The 20,782-nt window shown below is 37.1% G+C and overlaps 1 protein-coding gene across 6 annotated transcripts in view; it reads right to left on the reverse strand.

Moving 5' to 3' along the window:
• sick (sickie) overlaps positions 1 to 20,782 on the reverse strand; it is a 203,063-nt gene that overhangs the window by 43,478 nt on the left and 138,803 nt on the right. For 3 of the 6 annotated variants that reach the window (XM_068295747.1, XM_068295755.1, XM_068295750.1), the window contains 5 exons: positions 8,537 to 9,150; positions 8,317 to 8,461; positions 7,660 to 7,965; positions 3,974 to 4,368; positions 3,742 to 3,893 (listed from right to left, as the gene is read on the reverse strand). In XM_068295747.1, coding sequence (XP_068151848.1) covers positions 3,742 to 3,893; positions 3,974 to 4,368; positions 7,660 to 7,965; positions 8,317 to 8,461; positions 8,537 to 9,150 — 1,612 coding nt within the window. Of the gene's footprint in view, positions 1 to 3,741; positions 3,894 to 3,973; positions 4,369 to 7,495; positions 7,523 to 7,659; positions 7,966 to 8,316; positions 8,462 to 8,536; positions 9,151 to 17,504; positions 17,694 to 20,782 lie in introns of those variants that run through there. The other 3 variants (XM_068295748.1, XM_068295749.1, XM_068295752.1) reach the window with 2 other exon arrangements.

Raw genomic sequence — 20,782 nt, forward strand, 5'->3', positions numbered from 1 at the left:
GTCTTGAGTATATTTCTGAGCTATACGAGTGTGTGTGTGATTGTGTGTGTATACTTGGTGTAGTTTTTTTGTTATTGCTGCTGTTGTGGTTTAATATTTATGGTCAGTGATAAGATTGCTCAATTGCCGCTGCCCCTGACGTTGTTTCTGCTGCTGCTCTTGGGTAGAAGTGTGGCATGAACTGAACTCTCCTCTGAGCTAAAAAGCTGTTTAAAGTTGATGTAGGTTGGAAGTTTTATAAGCTGCTTTTCGCCTCTGGGATTTTATTCCAGATATTCTCTTTATCCCCTTTCCCCCTCTCATCCATCTCTGTTATTATGAACTACCATAAAGCTTAACTCTGATAAGGCGAACAAAAATATAAGGGGCCAGAATGGGAGAATACTGCAAAATTTGTTAGGATTGAATCGTCTAAACTGCTGAGTTAAGCTAAACTTATGTGAACATTTTTAAAAGATATGAGTTCCGGCTAAAAATGCTTTAATAAATAAAACTTGTATACTTTTAATCTAGATCAGTTTTAGTTTGACTTTAATATGAATCGATAACGAATTTCCCTCAACACCTTATCGTTCTGTTATTCTTTCTGATCATTGAATTCAATTGAAGTCAAGCCTCGACCATTGCAAATTGGTGTGGCAGATGTGTGAAAACTTTTCCCAACTTAAAATGTTGCACAATTTAAAGTTTTGTTCCACTAACTACGATCTTAACTATAGTTTTAGCTACTTTTCTTGCTGATGGAAAAGTTGATTATTTTCTTTTTGACTTTTTCTTATTATTTCTTTTGCTTTGCAGAAGAAAAGTCTCATAATATGTCGGGACACACCCAGTTTTTCATTGAATTTAAAAAGTTTTTAATTGTCTATTGACTTTGACGTTGTTTTTGTTTTTACTTTTAGTCTTGGCTTTCCCTTCCTTTCGCTCTTGCTTTCAAGGTTTCCTGTCTTTCCATTTATCTATCTACATTTCTATGTCTTTGTGTGAGCTTAATTAATTTTTCCTATGAGTAATAAAAGCATAAATGTTGATATCTGTCTGTCAGCAGTTTTGCCGCATATTATTTGCCATAGCTTATATTTTTTTTGCTTTTCCATTTTTATTGACGGGCATCATGCAATTTCACTTTGTGGTTGTGGAAAAGCAGATAGAGAGAGAGAAAAAGAGTGGAAGATGCTGGGTATAAAGTGACTGACAATGCATTTGTCCTACCGAGAAGAGCGCCCTATGAGTGGGTGGGTCTTGGAATGTTTGTCTAGGTTTGAAAAATACTTTTTTTTTATTTTGTTCTCAAGACAAAGCGATGGTTGAACAGAATGAGAGATTGGCGTTAAAATCGAGTAAAGTTTTTTGTTCAATTAAAAATGCAATTTCACCTCTGGTCGAATAACGAATTTGGATTTGTAAAAGAAGTTTTATAGACCTTTTGTCAATAAAATTTAAGTGACTTTAAAGTAGCTCAATCTACTTTCAATATTCTTTGATTAAGGTTGTTAAAAATTGATCAACTTAAAACTAGCTTGTAAAGTTGTAAACTATTAATATTAAAAGAAAAACTAGAGGAAAATATAATTAGTTGTTGAACTACCAAAATTTATAATACTTTTGAGCTGAAGATAAAAAAGTGTTATTATGTTGAAACTGAAAAGCTCAACAAAGTAAAAGAAAGCCTTCGTTTGGCTTTGCAACTCATTTACACCTTTTTTTTTGAATTGGTGTTAAACAAAACTTTGGAAACGTGTCAACTTAAAAAATGCATATACATACATGCACTTTGATGACTCAGTTTGATTTGCAGATCATTTCAATTATGTAGTTCACCTCATTTCGATATTTATTTTCACACTTTTCTTCGGTCTTTTCGTGGACAACCCACACAATGTGTAATAAATCATGTTGTTGAAACTTTAACAGCTTACGAGACGACCCATTTTTCCTCAACAATCTGCCTACATTCTTTGTGAGCCATCTATAGTAAATCAGTTGACTAGATATCCAGCTGCCAGACCAGACACACACACACACACACACTTATAGAGAGACCACACTTCATGTTACCAATATCAATACAGAAATAGAAAAAAAAGGCAAGAACAATCTGCTAACAACAGAAGAAAGACATAACTTCAAATGCAACTTCAATTAAGTATGGACGACTAGATTTGTGTGGCAGCATTGCTTGCACTTTTATGGCAGCCCCCGATTTGGTCCCGAATAGAGGTACTGTTGACAATTTTCACGCTCAACTGGACCCAAGTAAGCTGGAAATATAAATAGTTTTCTTTTCTTGTGGCTCTCACAGGAAATTGGTAAAAGTTTGCCATCAAATTAAAGATATTTATGCATCAGCTGCCACAGCGACATCCATCAAATGATTGAAGGCAATTTGCACGTACATACGTCTCTGTCTCAGTGAGTGTGCCTTGACCTTGAGACCAGTCCAGACAGAGGTCCGAAAACTTTCTCACACCTCCTAACTGAGATTTATGCTGTCTGCCTCTGTCTGCCACGGCCTCAATAAATTTGCTCCTCCCCCCTCCCCACCGACTGACTGACTGGTGAAAGGTGTGGGTGAGCGCTATAAAACACTTTATAGTCTTCGACAATCATAAAATACTGTATACTATGCTCGTATGTACATGTTGGGTCTGTACTACCAACGGAATGCCAATTTAAACTTTTTGTTTGGCGTAAATGAAATCAACTTGCTAGCCTGAAAGTAGGCAAAACGTTTATATATATCATTTTTCGAGTATGTACTTCTTTCTCTTCATCTTCGTTTTGTGTCTGCCACGGAAGTTTTACTCAGTTCTCAGACTTTTGCGTGACTTTTGTTGACGACAAAAATGTCTCGCATATGACATAAAAAAAAAGTTAAAGGAGAGCAAAAAAAAAAAAGTTGTCTTGACTTTTGCTGATAAACGAAGCACATAAATTTTCTTTCCTCATTCTTAACTTGGGCTCTGTTTTTTTGGTTTTTTTTTGAAAGGCGCTGACAGTTAGATAAGGTATACACTGGATGGTTGATAAGGGAGTGAAGTGGCTCAAGAGATGCTGCGGCAATCGTGAACAAATATTTTTTGCTGCCAAACAGTCCACAAGGCAACATTGTGACATTTGAAGCAAATGCAACACACAAAACATTTCTCAGCCACACCCAATAAGTAGGCAACGAAAATGCTAAAACAGTTGCAGCCTTTCAAGAGTAAAGAAGCGAAATAAATTGGTAAGCGGGCACACACAGACTCGCTTGAGTTAATTTGGCAAAGGGAACTTGGCTGCGAATATTCCTAGAATGTAATTCTTATCTATCATCTTCATTTTTGGCTATTTCGGGACATCATTAAACTTAGTCTTTATTAATTTTTAGCTTATATTTTCCTTTTTCACCCTTTATTAATGGTATTGGGAGGGGAACTTTCTAATATTTTCATAAAAGGATATTTCTACTTTAGAATAATCTAAAAAGTAGTAAAATTTTTATTTGAAAATCAACAAACAATTTCGATATCACAATATTTAACCCTACAGGCTACATCTAGGCTAACAGTTTCTATCATCTCTCCATTTATTTATTTCAACACCTTACAAATAGCATTAGGACAAAGAGTTTTCAATCTTTCCTTATGCCTTTTCAACTGGCAATGCCTTCACAGTTTACTCATGCGAGAAGACATTTCAAGATATTCCCATAATTCACGTTTTTCCTTAACCTACAACTTTTTATTCTGGTCTACTTACATTAGTTGACAGCTGACTGCTCAGACTGAGCACCTGATCCCGTGCATCCTGCAGTTCGCGTTTCAATCGACGTATCTCATGTGCTTGACGTTCCTCGGCGGAACCATAGAGGGAGCTGCCACCAGACAGCAAAGAGGCAGCACTGCCATGGACTGTCGAGAAGAAGTTTATTCATCAAAATTTATCTATATACGAACTCAATGAACAATAGTGGCAGAACGCAGAAACTTACCTTCATCATTCTTCTTGGGATATGTGAGACGGTGGCCGCCAGTCAGACTGCTGCCTCCCAATGATACTCCTCCAGCTGCTGCTGCTGCTGCAGCAACGGCAGCCATCGCTGCGTTTGTAGTTGATACATGGGTGGGTGAGAGGGTTGATGATGCTGCAGCAGCGGCAGACGCAAAGGGGCCACGATTGATGGGTGTAGGTGAAGTGGGTTGACTCCAGGCCACTCCACCACCCGACCCCTGAGCTTGAGCCTGTGCAGCCTGGGCAGCCACAGCAGCAGCCATTTGAGCATTGAGCACACCATTCGTGCCCACAGGCAGACAATAATATGGCTCGATTTCCACATCTCCACCACGACTCAACATTGAGGGATACATTTTCTCGGATTTTGTAGATCTATTGGTTAAATATGGGAAAATAATACTTAGTCATGATGATTCGAAATTTTAATGAAATGAAATTAAAGCGATGGCTTTTTACATGCAGATGTAGTATTTTTATAAAAAGCATTCCCTAGATAAAAATGGCTATCCAATTCATTTCAGTTGGAAGTCATCAGAAGCGGATTTCTAATTGAACCTAATTATTTGTTGTTAAGCCATGTCGTTTGTTCCATTCAAAATATTTAAATCTTGCCTACTAGAAAAAAAGAATTTGTTAGGAAAGGGGTTTGTTTGTGCCTTAGGCGATTAAGTTATAAAAGAATCAGATTTACTAGTTCTAGGCAACACCAGTAGCAAATCTCTTCGCGGAAATTTCCCCACATTTATTGTTCTATGCCCGTCAATGTTATCAATTTCACTCTATAGATCCGCCACTGAGAATGCTTCTCATCCAAACAATCAATAAATTTTTGTGGAATAAGTCATTATATTGCACTATAAATTCTGTTCCATAAATTTATAATTATTTTCCGAGCATAGTTCTACTGAAATTCACAATCTACCACACAATCCTCCTGCCCACTAAAAACAACAACCAGTTTAGCTTTGTTGTGGTGTTGGTAAGGGGGGTGCTAAATGTCCAGACACTTGAAAATTTCCGCCTGCGGTTTTGCACTTTATTAGGCCAATCTCCACGCATAGCCAACGAACACGAATTTTGCATATGCTAAGTATATATGTATGTATGTACATTCAGGCTTTTCACACATTTCCGTTTAATTTTGTTGCCAATTTGACATGCGTCGGCATACAATACGGGGGGTGGGTGGACAAATTGTCGTAAAATGCAGAGATTTTCAACCATAAAGGAGAAAAGCCATCATCAGTTTAGTCGAGTACCCTACGACGACAATCCGTTGTGTCCATTCACTGACTTTGCTGTGCTCTGATAACTACGAGAAATTAATGACATTTGCCATGCAAATCTAATATTACGTATACGTCATGTGTATCCTTTGTGGGTGTGTGTTAGTGGGTTGTTTCCTTGTTTGCATTTTGTGGTGATGAGAGTTTTTCCTCTTTCTGTTTTATGCTTCAGGGCGTTTGCTTTAAGCTTCTGGGTGTTTTGCCACCCAAACTTGTATGTGTGTTCGTGAGTGTTGTGTGTGTGTATGCGGTTTCTGTGATTGTGGGTGAGTAGCTGTATGTTTGTGTAAAATTTGATAACAAGCCACCAAAACTGGTTGGTTTTCATGGTGAGTCTAGTCTGTTTTCTCACACTTCCTTTTGCATAATTGATGCATAGAAGCATAGAAAGCAAGAGTATAGAATGGCAAACGGAGAAAGCATATTAGTTTCAGAAGACAATGTCGGAATGTGTAGAAGTGAAAAGTGTTGCCAAACTGATGCAATTTACTTGTTCACACACACACACCTAAACATACGAAGCCACATAAGAACACAGTTTTAGTTTACACCTAAGAGTTTTCGCATTCATTTGAAAGTCATTCCTTGAAATGACTTGGGTAATTCTTATCAATCTTTATTCATTCATGTAACAGAAAAATCAATAATGAAATTTTCCCATTCAATTTGTGTCGGCAATATACTTAATTAGAGATCAAACAACAAATATTAAAGCAGATGCCTGTTTTCCCATATTGTTTTCGAATGTCGTACCATCGCATGTCCTTTCACAGATTTCGTACCATTTACAGAACCAAATTTTAATGAAGCACTTGACAGTCAACAGAGAGTTGGAGAGGCAAAAGAAACGGTGGAAAAAAAGAAGCGAGAAACAAAAAATTTGCTGACTCGGCATGCCGAGCAAAACTTTATTTCCAGTGAAAGGCCGAGTCAAAGGTTCACAAACCTATTGACATGTCAAATAATAATCTGGCCACCCACAACATTGTTATTTGCCCGGGGTAAGAGAACACTATAGAGGGCAGAATGACAGCAGGGGGGTTGTTTTCCATTTGCCATTTCATGTTTGCGTTTTTCTTTTGCTGTTTTTTTTCGCCCATCCCTCTCACCACTTTTTGGCCTTTTTGCAGGTGGGGAAACAAGTTTTCTCTCTTTAACAATTTGGGCGTGTCGATGTCGGGCAAGTCCCTCATGAGTTAAACGGGTTTTAAGTGAAACTTTAAAATATGGGGATAAGTAAACATATGGCCCAACAGCAACAACAACACGCGACAAGGTGACTTTCGGGAAGACGACCGAGACGTACAAAAATAAATAGTAGCGAAAACTATAGTAAATTCTTTGCATACTTAAAGGCGTGCAGACGTGCAAAAAAAAAAAAAAAAAACAAAAGCAAAACACATAGATGAGTAAGAATAAGGACTTTTTGCAGTTTTTACACGTTAACACTATAGTTTCTGGTGTTCCTTGGAGTAATTTTTATCCTTATCGATCTACGATCATTAATAACTGATATACATTTGAACTATTAAGCGATTAAATGTTAATAAATCGTTTAAAATGGTTATTTACGAATTTAAACCAAAATTTATTAAAGTTGATAAGAATGATGTGTTACTGATTGATTTCTTGGCATATACCTAATATATGTTGGCTAATAAATAATATTGACTCTATATAGAAATTTAAAGTAATCAATCAACGTTTTACAATCAACAGATTGAATTCTCAATAAAAGTGGCTAACCTTAATATTCTATTCTAAAAATGCTTATATTAAAATATTACGTATACGTATGTATTTGAAAATTGCTTTCAGTTGAATGAGTATCTGCTTATTATGCCTCCCATTTTGCTGTTCAGAAATACCATCTTTGTGTGTTTCCTTTTCCCCATTTCAAGTGTCTCTAAGACTGAGCATAATGTAACACACAGAGCGTCTAATGTCAAACGTTGTCTGCGACAAGCCATGCAAAGTGACTTCAGCCAGCACTTTGCTCGTTTCTTAAGGCAAATGCTGCTAAATATGCAACAACATGTATGTACGAGTGTGTAAAATGCAAATTACGGGGCGGAAAAGTGGCAAAACGCAAAAACTGAAGCTGATTGTTTGCCGAGTGCTCTGAGATGACAATGACAGCGAAACTTAAAGAGAAGCAAATGAAATGTTTTTGATTCGATCTTAGACTAGGTTTTGTTCTTTTCTTAGGTCACCTTGGATAAGTCCTTTCTTTCAAGTAGCTTTTTTCGTTTTGTAGGTGTTGAATAAAGTGACAAATAAAAGAGAGAGAGACCAGGTAAAGAGTTTTCCATAGAGAAAGTGTGACAAATAGAAAAGGGTTTAGACATGCTGGTAAGCAAAGTACGCAAATGCTTACCTTATGCTATTACTGCGATTCATGCGTGGACTCTGCACATAGGGCGATTCATTGCCCGACATGGGCATTTGTCCTGGACCAGGACCTCCCCCGGAACGATTATGCAGCATTTTATGACCATGTCTTGTCATGGCCGGTGATCCGATTTGCATTTGATCTATGGCATCCCCATCAGAAAGTCGACTACCAGCGGTATTGCTGTGCTTTAACCACATGGCGTATGAGCTATATTCGGGTTTAACTTCTGCATAGGTCTGTGTATCCGAGAGTGAGCCATCGTGACGTGTGCCAGGACGATTAGACATTCTAAAGGGAGTTGAGAAATAGTAAAACTTATGAGATTCCCAATAATCGTTTTACTTTTGCAGTCATTTAAAGTTCATTCATATTTTATATAATGAATTTTAAATTATTTGCCCATATTTAGATTCTCCATGCTTAACATTTACCAACATTGGCTTTGAGACGAAATCTAACACTCAAAGTCAACATTTATGCTAGGTAGGTAGGTGTAGAGATGACTCTTTTACCTACTTTTAATTAGATTTCACATGTTTTATGCAAAACAAAGGCTCAAACAAAGCTTTCAATGAATAAAATTTTTTTAAAAAGGCTCTAAAAGCACAATATTTTACCAAAGCTCTCTCGTTCACTTACCTATGCTGAAAGACATGCATGTCGGTGCCCTGTTTGGGCAAACTATGCGATCCAGTGGCCAGTCTCTCTCGTATGGATTGACTCAGTTGTGTGGCCGTTGGTCCTGTTAGCGAGAAACTGCGATGTTGTGTATTTGGTGGCATTTCTGTGTGTAAGGGGAAAAAGGAAAAATTTAATTTGCCATAGTCGATAAATTGCTTGCATCGCAATCAAAACTTACTGTTCATGTCATTGGGCAGAGTTTGAGTGCCGCCGGTGACTTTGCGTCCACCAGCGCCAGCTGTCCTCGGCACTGCCGACACATGGGTTGTCCGTCCACATGGCATGCCATTGACCATTCCCGCTGCATTGACCACACCCATGCTCCCACTTGCTCCGGCACCGGCCATCAGCATGGCAATATTCTGTTGCTCGGCCGTTGAAGTTATGCTTCCATTTGCACGCTTCACATAACCAAAACTCGGCGGAACGCCTTTGGTGCGGGATGAGGATGAGGGTGAACCCTGTTTGGATGAGCTGCCACTACCACCGCCCATGCTGCGACGCGATGGTGAAGACTTCTCGGACTTATCCACCTTGTGGCCATTGAGGGGCTCTGGCATTTTGGACCAATTATCGCGTCCATTTCGTGAACCAGGACGATGATGTGGACTACCACCATCCATTTTCGTACTGCTGTTGATATTATTGTTGATGCTATTGTTGTTGTTGTTGGCAGAGTTGGTATTATTGGTGATGGAGCTGGAGCCGCCGCTCGAGCTGGCCTGACTGGCAGCTGAGCTGCCGTTTGCGGCGGTTCCAATGCTATCCAATGAACCGCGACTATTCCGTATGCTGCAATGAAATGAAATGGTGAAATTAGTTAACTAAATGATTGACACAAATAGAAGTTATCAGGCTACTATCCTTCTTCCCAAACAACGGACCGCCTAGTCGGTCCAAAATGTGACGTACATTAAGAGTAAATAATATTCTTAATATCTTTGCCAAACTTATTTGTCCGTAATACCAATTGGTGAGATGAAATATGAAGAGCCAATTATATATTTTTTCTGATTAATGATATCTTTCAATTTTTAAATATCCGCTTATTTAATGCTCATTATCGTGGCATTATGAAGCTTTTACTTTAATTTATGGCTCATAATGTATTCCCTGTGATGGGCGAACATTCGACTTCCGACAAACTCTTTCCTCCGTTAAATAAATAACATAATTTATTTGTAGCCCGAAACGACACGCCCAATTAGTTTCGATAGCTATATATAACTATAGGCATACTTATATTCTACGAATGCTAACAAATGTCAGGGTAAAGGAAACGGAATGAAAGGAAGAAAAACTTAAGCAGCTTAGACATGCAATTTTATTGTTGACTTTCGACCGAAAGAAAGAAAGACCCAAACGAGACGAGACTTTTACTTGGCCAATCCTTTTTGGCCACTCAAGTCGTTGACGTCGTCGACGAATCGTTCCTTCTATTGTCATTTTAATTGAAAATTTTACTCGTTTGTCAGTTGGCAAAAGGAAAAACGACGGCGTCCACTTTGGCAATCTAAAAAGTTGCAGTCTCTTACAAATTCCTATGACACTTTGTGGACGCCTTTTGTGCAATTTGTCTTCGCCGCTGTCTCATTGTTCACTTTTGTCACTTTTTTTTTTTGTATTTTGCGAACCATTGTATTTTATTGGAGAATTGGTTATCGACTTTAAAGAGTTATCATTCTACATTTTAATTTCCACTTGGTTGGATTTTCCTACTTTCATTGTATGTGTGGATATAAGTTAAAATACATTTTGCAAATTAACTGGCATAAATTATCCATACCACAATTACTGCCATATGCAAATTGAGTAAGAGGCAAATGTCGCGTATACGCAATATTGCTCTTTTGGCATATTTGTTATTTTTGTTGGTGTTGTGCATAATTTGGGGCAATTAGCCAACTACCAAACTGACCAAGAAACGGCTTATTATAATTCGTTTGTTGCCGACTAATGGCCAGAAAGTTCTTCATCTTTTTTTTATTTTCATATTTTGCAAACTTGCCGAAATGGCAAAAGTTTAAAGCTAAGAAGCAAAAATTCTGCTGATTAAATAAATTCAATCATTTGAAGGACTTTCACATACAGAGATTGCTTGCCATTGTCCGATTAAATCTATTTATTTCATTCAAATTTCATTTTCAAAGTTTAACAGAATTATAATCCCATTTTCCACTCGACAATATTCACATTTCATGCAAAAAGATTGCCCAATTTAATTTCATTACCAAAGCAGAATAACATTTTAAGAACGGAACGTCGACTGAACTATACCTATTATAAGTTAGAAAAGAAGTTACAGTCTTTTAAATCAAATTTCAATTCCAAAGATTTCTTCCTTTTTGTGTTATTTATGGTACATATCCTTATTAACTTTGTATGTGATAATTGTCTGTAAGGACAGAATCCAAATTTGACAATTTGAAAAGATAAACGACTTAAAATTCTATAAGTCAACATTTTACTGGTTAATAGGATGATTCAGACTGTGTAAAGTGACTACTAAAATTGATTTCTATGATTCCTTTTTTTATCCAGGTACTGCGAAAAGACTTTTCCAAGTAGACATTATCTACCCTTTTTTAACAGGGTATGAAAATATGTTTTTGCCAAAATCAACAGAAAAATAACAAGCAAAAAATGTTCATACATTTACAGCTGCTGTTAGAGGGAAGAAGAGAGGTTCGTTTTTCTGTTGGTATAAAATTTAATAATATCAATTTCAAACACCACGCCTTGCACACACACACACACAGACACATACAAACACTCCACATTTTAGATAAAAATCTAGAAGTTGATTTGATGGCGCAAAATAAATTAACTAAATTTTTGTTTGCTCGCCAAGCTTTAAATGTGGTGCTGAAAACTGTGCTATGATTTAGGGGACCTCAGTTGGTAAGGAACAAGAAAACAGCTGTCTGGGTAATAAAACTCAACTACACCCTCGCAGGCAATTACCGTTTAGATATGCCCAGGCTGATGGGAAAAGAATACAACCCAAAAACACAACAACAACAAAGACTTGGCTCTAACTGTAACTGAGACGTCCATTCGGAGGGTTGAGCAACATGCGTGATTGTCTTTGTACGTGTGTGTGTGGGTGGCAAATGCCAGTGAAAGTGGCATCAGAAGTGACACATAAAGCTCATAAATTGTCGTACACTCAATATGCATGAGGGTAAGGTATAGGAAAATCAATAACTATTGCCCCAACATGGCAACAACAAGAACAACAACCACAATAATGTAGAAGAACAAATGACCCACGTGGGTCGTTGCCATTTCTAGGTAAAATCAATGAAGAAGAGCTTTAAAAAAAACCCACAAAAAAATTCTATACAAAAAAATATCTGTAAGTTGCAGTTGGCAGAAACAACCACAAATGTTCTGCTAAAAAATTGCGCATAAATTGTGTGGAAAAAATAAAAGGAAAAACGAACATAAAATACTTAAAAGCAGACGTCATAAGCAGGACTTTTCCAAGCGAAAAGGGAATGAATTGGAAAAGGTTTATGGCATTCATAGGAAAGAAATAAAACTCCTAAGAAACAGAAAAAAAAAAACACCATTGAAAGAATGGAAAAAAAGCCAGCGCATCAGAGTTGCTACAGCAACTGCAATTGAAAGGGGCATTATTTCACAATATACACACATATATCAAAAATAAGTCAAGAGCAGATTCCCATTTCACAAATCCATAACTAATACCCAAATGACGTAATTATTTTACATTGAACAATCCTGCAAGGGCAAACGATGTAAATTGCATAAATGTTGGGAATTAACTAAAGGTACATTCATAAGTATAACAAGTTAAGGTTGTTCAATCAATCAATCAATTCGGGGATAGTTATGAGTGGGTTTCAATTCTGTAAATGATTATAGTTAAGTTTACTTTTCATTTGAAGTATTTGGATTCAAATTGCTTATTTGATTTAATAAGATACTAAGATCCATAGCCTAAACTAACAACAAACAACAATTTAGGAACCTTAATTGGTAACTCGCTGACATTTGCTCCCTAATCTGTTGTCATTATGCTACAATATTATATTTGTTTGACCATACAAATGTAGTTTTGCTTAATGCTTTGCAATTTTCACTTTAAGCTCATCAGCATTTTGTAAACGTTTTTTGTCCATTATCCTTGTTTCTGTTAGCTCCTGTTAGCTAACTGAGTAATGTCCGAAATGTATATATTTCATCGTTCATTGCTCATGGCGAAACATTGCTCTATTTCTCTCCCTCTTTGACTGTCTGTCTCTGTCTCGGTGCAGAAGCAATTCCAAATTGCAATGCCCACAGCAGGGTCTGGTCTCGGAATAGAATATTGTATATATACATATATATGTATATATGTATATATATTGCCTGGCTTTTTGGTATCGATGTCAGTGTAAGGCAGTAAGCCCCCAAGCGTATGCTTTAGTTTTTGTGCACTCCAACCGCCGAAATTGCACAACAAATTCCATGCATGTCTGCCCCAAGACTCTTTTGCGTCCATTTTCACATTTTTCCATTTTTCCCATTCGACTCTCTTCACCCCCTCCCCCATGATGATGATGCTTTTGCCCGAGTCTCGTGCATAAAATGTAATTTGCATAAGAGTAAAGATCGGCAGGGAAACAACAAAACACAAAACCCACCATAAACAAGCGGTCTGCTCTAGGCTTTAGTGTTTTAGTGTATTTGGCATTGCGATATTCGTGTTGAGCGCTATTTAAAATTGCTTGTTGGTGTAATTTTTAATTTAGTAGGCTTTAGTGTTTTAGTGTATTTGGCATTGCGATATTCGTGTTGAGCGCTATTTAAAATTGCTTGTTGGTGTAATTTTTAATTTAGTCGGCGCTAAATTTATGCGTTCACCCGAAAAGCACGTGTTCAATTTAAATGAGACGAGGGGTAACACAGAGTGAGAGAGCCAGAAGAGAGGGAGACGTGCGACGGGCGTGGCAAAATGTGTAAGGAAAGTGCCAACATATTCGTGTAATTGCCGTTTCTAATTGACAGTTCGCTTTCACGATAGCCGAATAATTAGGCGCAAAGTTCGAGTCCTTGACAATAATTTACTGAACCGAATTCCGAAGGGGGCAGGAGGCATTAGCCAAATAACTAATGATGATGAGTAGCACCAATAGCAACACTACCAAGTACTTAACGCACGGCAAATGTTGATTGAGCATTAGGCAAATTATTTAGAAATCGACGACATGATGTCAGCATAATTATTTGACTCGAAGCAAAATAAGTCACAAGACTTGGCAGAAAACACTGTCTCTTATTTCTATGCCTAAGATAACAATAATATTTGATGAGAAAATTTTAAGCCTAAGGTGAAGTTTACTTAACTGGATGAATTATCTTTACAGTTTAAAAAGAAATGATTTTCTCCCTCCTTCACTCTCTTTTTTTGTCTATGTGTAAGTGTGCTTACATCCCCATAAAAATACAGATGTTTTCAGGACTGTTTAGTTTGCTCATTAATAAACTCATTTGTTAAGTTACTTTGTCTGTTATCCTCGAAGCCACTTGCCAAAGACGTCAACGTCAAAGCAACACGCAATGGAAACACCTCTTCTTGGTCTCCTCTCTGCTAATCACATTTTGCCATCGATTTTCCAAGTGGGTCTTCGGGTGTGCCACACACACACTCACACACACACACACCTCCTTAGTAGATACTTACATACATAATTGACTTTATAAATATGTATGTGAGTCACCCAGTTAAGAAGTATGCTAGTGGTTTTTAAACTCCACATACTAGGGATAAGTATATATATTTCCCCTTTCTCTCTCTCTCTTTTTCTGTCTGTCTGCTTGTCTTTCTATCTGTTGGTCTTACCTAAGTATATTGCAAAATATTTCCTATGGCCTTAAATCATGCAAACTGTTTATTGTTGTTGCCACTGCTGTTGTCGTTGTTTCGCTTTGCGGCCACTTGACAGTTTCTACTGCGGCAAAGTTTTTGCGTTTTTAGGCCAACTTGTTTAACCCATTTCTGTTGGAACTGTCCTATCCTTACTATCCCATTCTATCCTGTTCTCTGGCCTCTTCTGGCCTTCTGTCATGCAACACTGTAAATAGTGTGAATCTCTTTCTAGCATTTGGTTATAAAAACTTTGTATATGGCCCAACTGGACGTTGAGGCGTTTTTATTATCCCTCGAACTGTGTTACATAAATTTAACATTAAATTAAGTGCCATTTTACCTAGAGATTGTGAGCATAGAGGGTAGAAAACAAACCCAACAACAACAACAAACTAAGAACTGCCCCCTTTTTGGTTGGGAAGTCCTTACACGTAAGCAGTTCATTGCACTTTAATGAACTCACTGCCGAAAATGAATGAATCAACATTGGATACCACCCATTTTATGGGGGAATAAATGAACGAAAATTAGTTTTTAAGTAGATATTTGTTTTGGGAGAGTTTCTGCTTAGATTGCATGAACCATGTTGGTCTGTTAAGGGAAATTAAAGCCAAAAGAAACTCACTTAAATTCACAAACTAAAACACATTTTACTTAAAAAGTCTTAAATTCAACCTTTGCCATGCTCTAAGAGTTCTTTTCTTTTTGCCTTAACATCTTATCTGAAATTTTATACTTTCATTAGTTCATTAGTTGCAATCTCTGTTCATCTTATAGAGAAATTAAATCCCAGCTACACTTTGGCTCTCCCCCTGGCCTTATCCTGTCTTTCACTCTTGTTTAATTAAAAAGTGTGTGTGTGTAAAATAAAACCTCAAGCCTTCGATATTTAGGTGTGGGGATACATTTTGCTAGCCAAAGTTTTGTTTAGCATATTTACAAAGTTTTGTGCTTAATTTAATTTGCATTCTTTGTGCCTTTTTTGCCTTACTTTTATTGGGTCTTTCTGTTGTCGTATTGCCTTTTTTATTCCTTGTTACAACTGTTGTCTTTGAGAACTTCAAAGTCCTGCCCCGCCGTCTAGGAATTTTCATTACGTATAATAAAAAAAAGAAAACTTTTATGACAGAGAAAAGTTGCGAAATAGTTCAAGAAAAACAGAGCAAGCCACTTGAGGCTTTAAGTCAAAGTGAGAGAGAGATAGGAAGAGGGAAACGGAGGCCATTCCTTAAGTATTGCAGGATTTACAGGGTGTTGTGGGCCATTTGCCATGGCTATATATTCCACATATATATATATATATATTCCTTTTTGCTTTCATTGTCAGAAGTACAAGCATAATTTATGTCTCTCAAAGAGAAAGAAAAAAGAAACACAGAGACTTAGCAGGTTGGAGAATGGAGATGGAGGGAAAAGACTAACAATTTCGCCTGTCGAATGCTTTGTATAATTGATGTGAGCCGCCTACAAGTATGCTAGGGTTTTCTTTTTTTGCTTTTTTTGGGGCCACCCACATCCTTGACACAGTCCGTGGCAAGGACAACAACAGAAAAAGCAACTCAACTTAACTCGGCTCGGCACGGCTCGACTAAGCTCAGCTGAAGGTTGCGTGTATGTCCACATGTTCGACACTTTTATTAATGCTGCATGTAGCGCCTATAAAGCTGTCAGAATTCCATTCATGAAATGTTATCATGGAGAATGAAATGCTATATACACTCAATGACGGAAGGAAAGAAGGTAGGGGGCGTAGGGATTGGTAGGCAGAGACAACATGAGTGGCTTCCTGTGCCAATTTCATTGCTGCCGTTGCTGATAAGTCGCTTGTTGCTGCTGCTGCTGCTCGTTGACAGTTTTAATAAATGAAATGTGCGGGGGAAAGCAACAACAATACGGATATGTACATACCCAGGACCGGATTATTTAAGTGTCAGATTTAAATAAAGGAAATCTGATATATTTGACCTAGAATATTTAATACTATACTTAAAGTCTGCAAGATATGCTGTAGCGTTTGAAGGATTGAAAAAGGAAGAAAAGTTTTAAAGTTCAAGAAAAGTTTTAAAGTTTTCATTAGACGTGCTTAATGTTGGTTTTATAAACCAGTTTGTGAGGTTTAAAAAGGGGTCTATATATCAGTTCTACAAGTTTAAGATAATATGCGGATCCTGTTTTGATATATTTTTCAATACTTTGAAACTGTCTCTTAAAACTAAAGAGTATATAAGATGAGAGTTATAAAGCAAACCAACTTAAGCAGGTTTGCAGAGCCTTTTATAATTACCTAAGCCGAACACCTTACCCTGATTTAAGCCGGTCCTGTTTTTGGCCAAAAGATATGGGACTTGGGGCCCAGCCATTTGAAAAGGATTTCGAGCCTTAGTGTGTGGGTGTTAGTCCATTCAGAATGTGCACATTTAATTGGCCATTGCATAATCTTGAATGTAATGTCTGACACACTCGAGAGGCGTACGGAAGATTTACATAATCTCATATTTGGCACATTATTCCGCAACTTAATCAACAATTATGTAATTACTTGGCTTTGACGACCATTCACTCTCACTAATACCCGACAAACCCCACTATAGATACATATGAAAAGATTTACCTAACCCCCCCCTCAAGCCCACATGTGGTCTGAGTCTTAAAGCCAGCTTAACTCTATGTGGTTACCTTTTCAGCTGCAGCTAAGACCGCTTAGCTCATTGTAAATTCTAACTAAAACAGAGAGAAAAAACAATTTGGGTAAGCCGCCACTGCCAACTCGACAAAAACACACAAACACACAGAGAAAGTTTCCTTTTAGCCTGTTGCTGTCGTCCTTTTTATATCGGTTTTTATTTGCGCCCATCCATCCGCCTCCTTTTTCTCCTGCTCCTTGGGGGTGGCTCTAAGATTTATGGCCATTGGAAAAAGTTGAAATGAAAATGTTTAGAAATTCGAAGTAATTGTTGAAATTGATAGACAGCTGATAGACGGCAGAGGCAAATTGGTTATGTGGATGGAAGACAGATATGTTGCCCATCCATGGGAGCCAAAGTGTTGACACATTGCAGCAGACCCTTTTACTTGCTTTCCTATCTTTTACCTCATTTGATGTGTTTGTTTGCTTTGTGCTCAGAGCAGAGGGGGGAAGGCCAGCTAGCTGAATGTAAACACTAAAGGACCAACTATGTATGTCCGAGTTTAATGCCCTAAGGCAGTCCAATGACACTGTCACTTTGGGAAGAATAAACTTCTAAGGACCTTAAGCCACAATATTTACCATTTAAATTCTTCCACACATTTATCAATAAATATTCATTTACTTCAAGTCACAATAAATCAAATCCAAGTTGTTTCAAACTCATATTAGAAAAACGCACAAAAAACAAAATAAACGCACACACGCGAAAACTTTTTGGCAATTTTTCAAGCACTTTGGCACTTTACTTTCCTTTAGGATTTCAATTTGCTTTAAGATTTATTTTTACTATTAATTTTTAAAATATTTATTTTTTCGAATTGTGGAATTTTTCAAGTAAATTCTCAGATATTATTATAAAACATTTTCACACACTTTTCGCCGTTCACATTTTCATCTGGCAAACCTTAACGCCCGAGTGTTTATTGTTTTTGTTTATTACAAAATGTGCCGTGGTCAAAACCTTCTAGACTTGAAGTCTGCTTTTAAATGAGACGTTACATCGAATTCAAGCAAATGTATGATGTACGTTTTGATGTACATGCTTAGTGGTGGGAGGCCAACATGTTCAAAGCGAACCAAACGAATTGTGCTCGTATGCAACGCAACCTGTGGACACGAATTGTGTATTGCTATTGCTGCTGTTGTTGTTGCTGTTGTGTATGATGTACTATATGATGTACAAGAATTCTTATTACGTTGTCGAACAAAAGAGTGGAACTCCTACAATGGAGTCGAACATGCAACAAAAGAGAGCCGAAAGCGTTCAAGAGAACATTGAAAGTAAAAGGAGGCAACTAGTATTGAGAGACTGAAAGACACCTGCCCACCTGTGTGTGTGCGTCTCTGTGTGTGTGTGTGTGTGTGTAGAGCCTTTGGGCGTTTTTCGGAAGCCGCCACGCACTTGTTTAGTAGTCAAGAAACCCAACGGTATGACAATTTATGAAGGTTGGCCAATGCCACGAAGAAAAGGAGGAAGGACCTACTTTGTGAGGGTAAGACCAGTTGATTATAGAGTCCTCAATGAGTTCACTTTTTGATGGACTATTGAAAATTTAAATATATACAATTATTTCTTGAAGGGAAAAAGACGAATGCCTTAATTATTAAAGAAAATACCCATCTTTTACACACTATCTCAAATTTAGTCTTTCAGTTTTAGATGCTACATACATATGTTCATATGTGATAAATTCTTTTTTCTTGTTATCCAATCTTTTTGGGAATAGAACAAAATTTAGTAAAAGGAGATATAAATAATTATAATCAAGGATATTTAACAATTTCATGATAATTTAAACAGAGCATTTGACACGTTGGTAAACTATATTGGGTATAGTTAATAGACATTAATCAAGGATCTATCTCTTCCTGCTACTTAATGAACATTCTTTTTAAGTATTGGCAAACGATTTAAATTAAAATAAAAAAGAGCTCAATATAAATTTAAACAAAAGAGATCTATATCTATTGTAAATTGAAATTTAGTTGGCAAACATGTATTCTCAGTGAGATATCTATCTAAATGACTCTTTAAAGAGTTTCGCAACTTATTTTTATTTCAGTTTTGTTATTAACTTATTGAGAATTAACATATTCAACTGTGAGTGCTCACAAAGTCCCACAACACATAAAATATGCTCATAACTTTGGCTAACCCCAACTAAAGTTTAGTAGATAGTTTATAGTTTTTATATCCACTTATTTCCCATGGATAGTTTGTTTCCTTTATTTCTCCTTAGGCCACATAGTTCAAATGTGCTATGATTCATTCCCATTCTTTTGCAATTTTTTTAGCTAAGGGAATTTCATTGCTTGCGACCCACACTCGAGCCCACAAGCCGCCCAACATTTGGCCATACATAGCATAAAAAAAAGGAAGTGGGTTTTTGTGGTGGTTGTTGGTTACACTGCCAGCCAGTCTGCCAAAAGCAACAAATGTGTTTTTGCCTCTAAATGAGAGAGTTACCGACAGCTGTGATAAGAGAAAACCATGTTGGTTGAAAGAGATAACATTTTGTAAGTTCGAAGTAAGTTCTCTTGCAACTTCAGTTAGTCATTCATAGACTCAAACTTGTTTAGCAAAACTCTTGTTGGGGCGTTCAATTCAAACCCAAAAAGCAACCAAATTGAGCCAAGGGCGGGCTGGTTCTTGTCTATGCTGCAATTTTCCAAAAGGAAAAACTAAAAAAAAACCTATTGAATGAAAAGCGAAACTGGCCGATAACAAGTTTGCTTTTGTTGTTGCTGTGGTTGTTCATGGAAAACTTTTAGCTAGCAAAACTAATTGGAGCCAATTTAACAGGCACTGGCTCTGACGGTTGTTTGACTCTGGCACTGGCACTGGCCAACCTATGCAAGCCAACTGCCATAGAAGAAGTGCAAATGAGAATTCTCATTAATCTTCGAGCCACTCAATCAATTGGCCAACAACAAATTGTACTCCACAAATAGATATATAACTATTTGAAAAGGAATAATAACAATGTGTGTGAACCACATGCTGTTGCCATATGTACACACAATTTATCTTCTAGCACCAGATCAATCAAATTGTTTCACTTATTTTTTATATCCATATAATATTGATTTGAAATAATTCAGTTGAAAGAGGGCATTATAATTATAGTAAGACGTTTGCAACTTTTAGATCTCTTTTGAATGAATCAGGATTAGTTTAGTTTTAGCTTAAACTAAGAAACTGTTAAAAACTACCGTTTTTTGGACTATTAGGGTATATATGTATGTATTTTATCTTGGATCTGAAGCTTACAAAGGAATTGAGTTTAAAGAGGGTTTAAAAATATGCTGTTGGAGATGAGAAGATGAGAATTTTTGGTTTGTAATTTTCCAAACTATTTTATTGATTGATTTTGTAACAGTTTTTGCCATCAAACCACAAAGTTTCGTTAGAGTCCTCCTGTTGCTCCAGTTTATTATCGAGGTATCGACACTTTAACGACCTTCAAGGAATAAAACTTGGGCCATGAAATAGGATGAAAGTCATGAAATCATGCCAACATTTAAAGGAATGCCACAATTTTCTATCGCAGTTGTAAAATTGGAACTTTAAAGCAGTGAAAATCCACTTTTACTCAAGCCAACAACAAGAACTTTTCTTCTTTAAAAATTAAAACACAAATAAGTCACCAATGATTCAACATGCCCAATTGAAATCCAAGAGTATTGGATTTTCTTCGTGCGTGTTAATAATTATTGCGAAAAATATCTGGCGGCAACAGCGGCAAAGTTATTGGAAAACAATTAAGCTAAAATCCATGCCAAAAAGACTCTCTTGGCCAGTGTCCAAGTCGGACAAAACTGTGTATGTGTGTGGTGTAACTTTGGCATGTGGAAAG

The sequence above is a fragment of the Drosophila tropicalis genome, unplaced genomic scaffold, assembly GCF_018151085.1.
Source record: "Drosophila tropicalis isolate 14030-0801.00 unplaced genomic scaffold, ASM1815108v1 contig_845, whole genome shotgun sequence".
Taxonomy (NCBI): Eukaryota; Metazoa; Arthropoda; class Insecta; order Diptera; family Drosophilidae; genus Drosophila; species Drosophila tropicalis.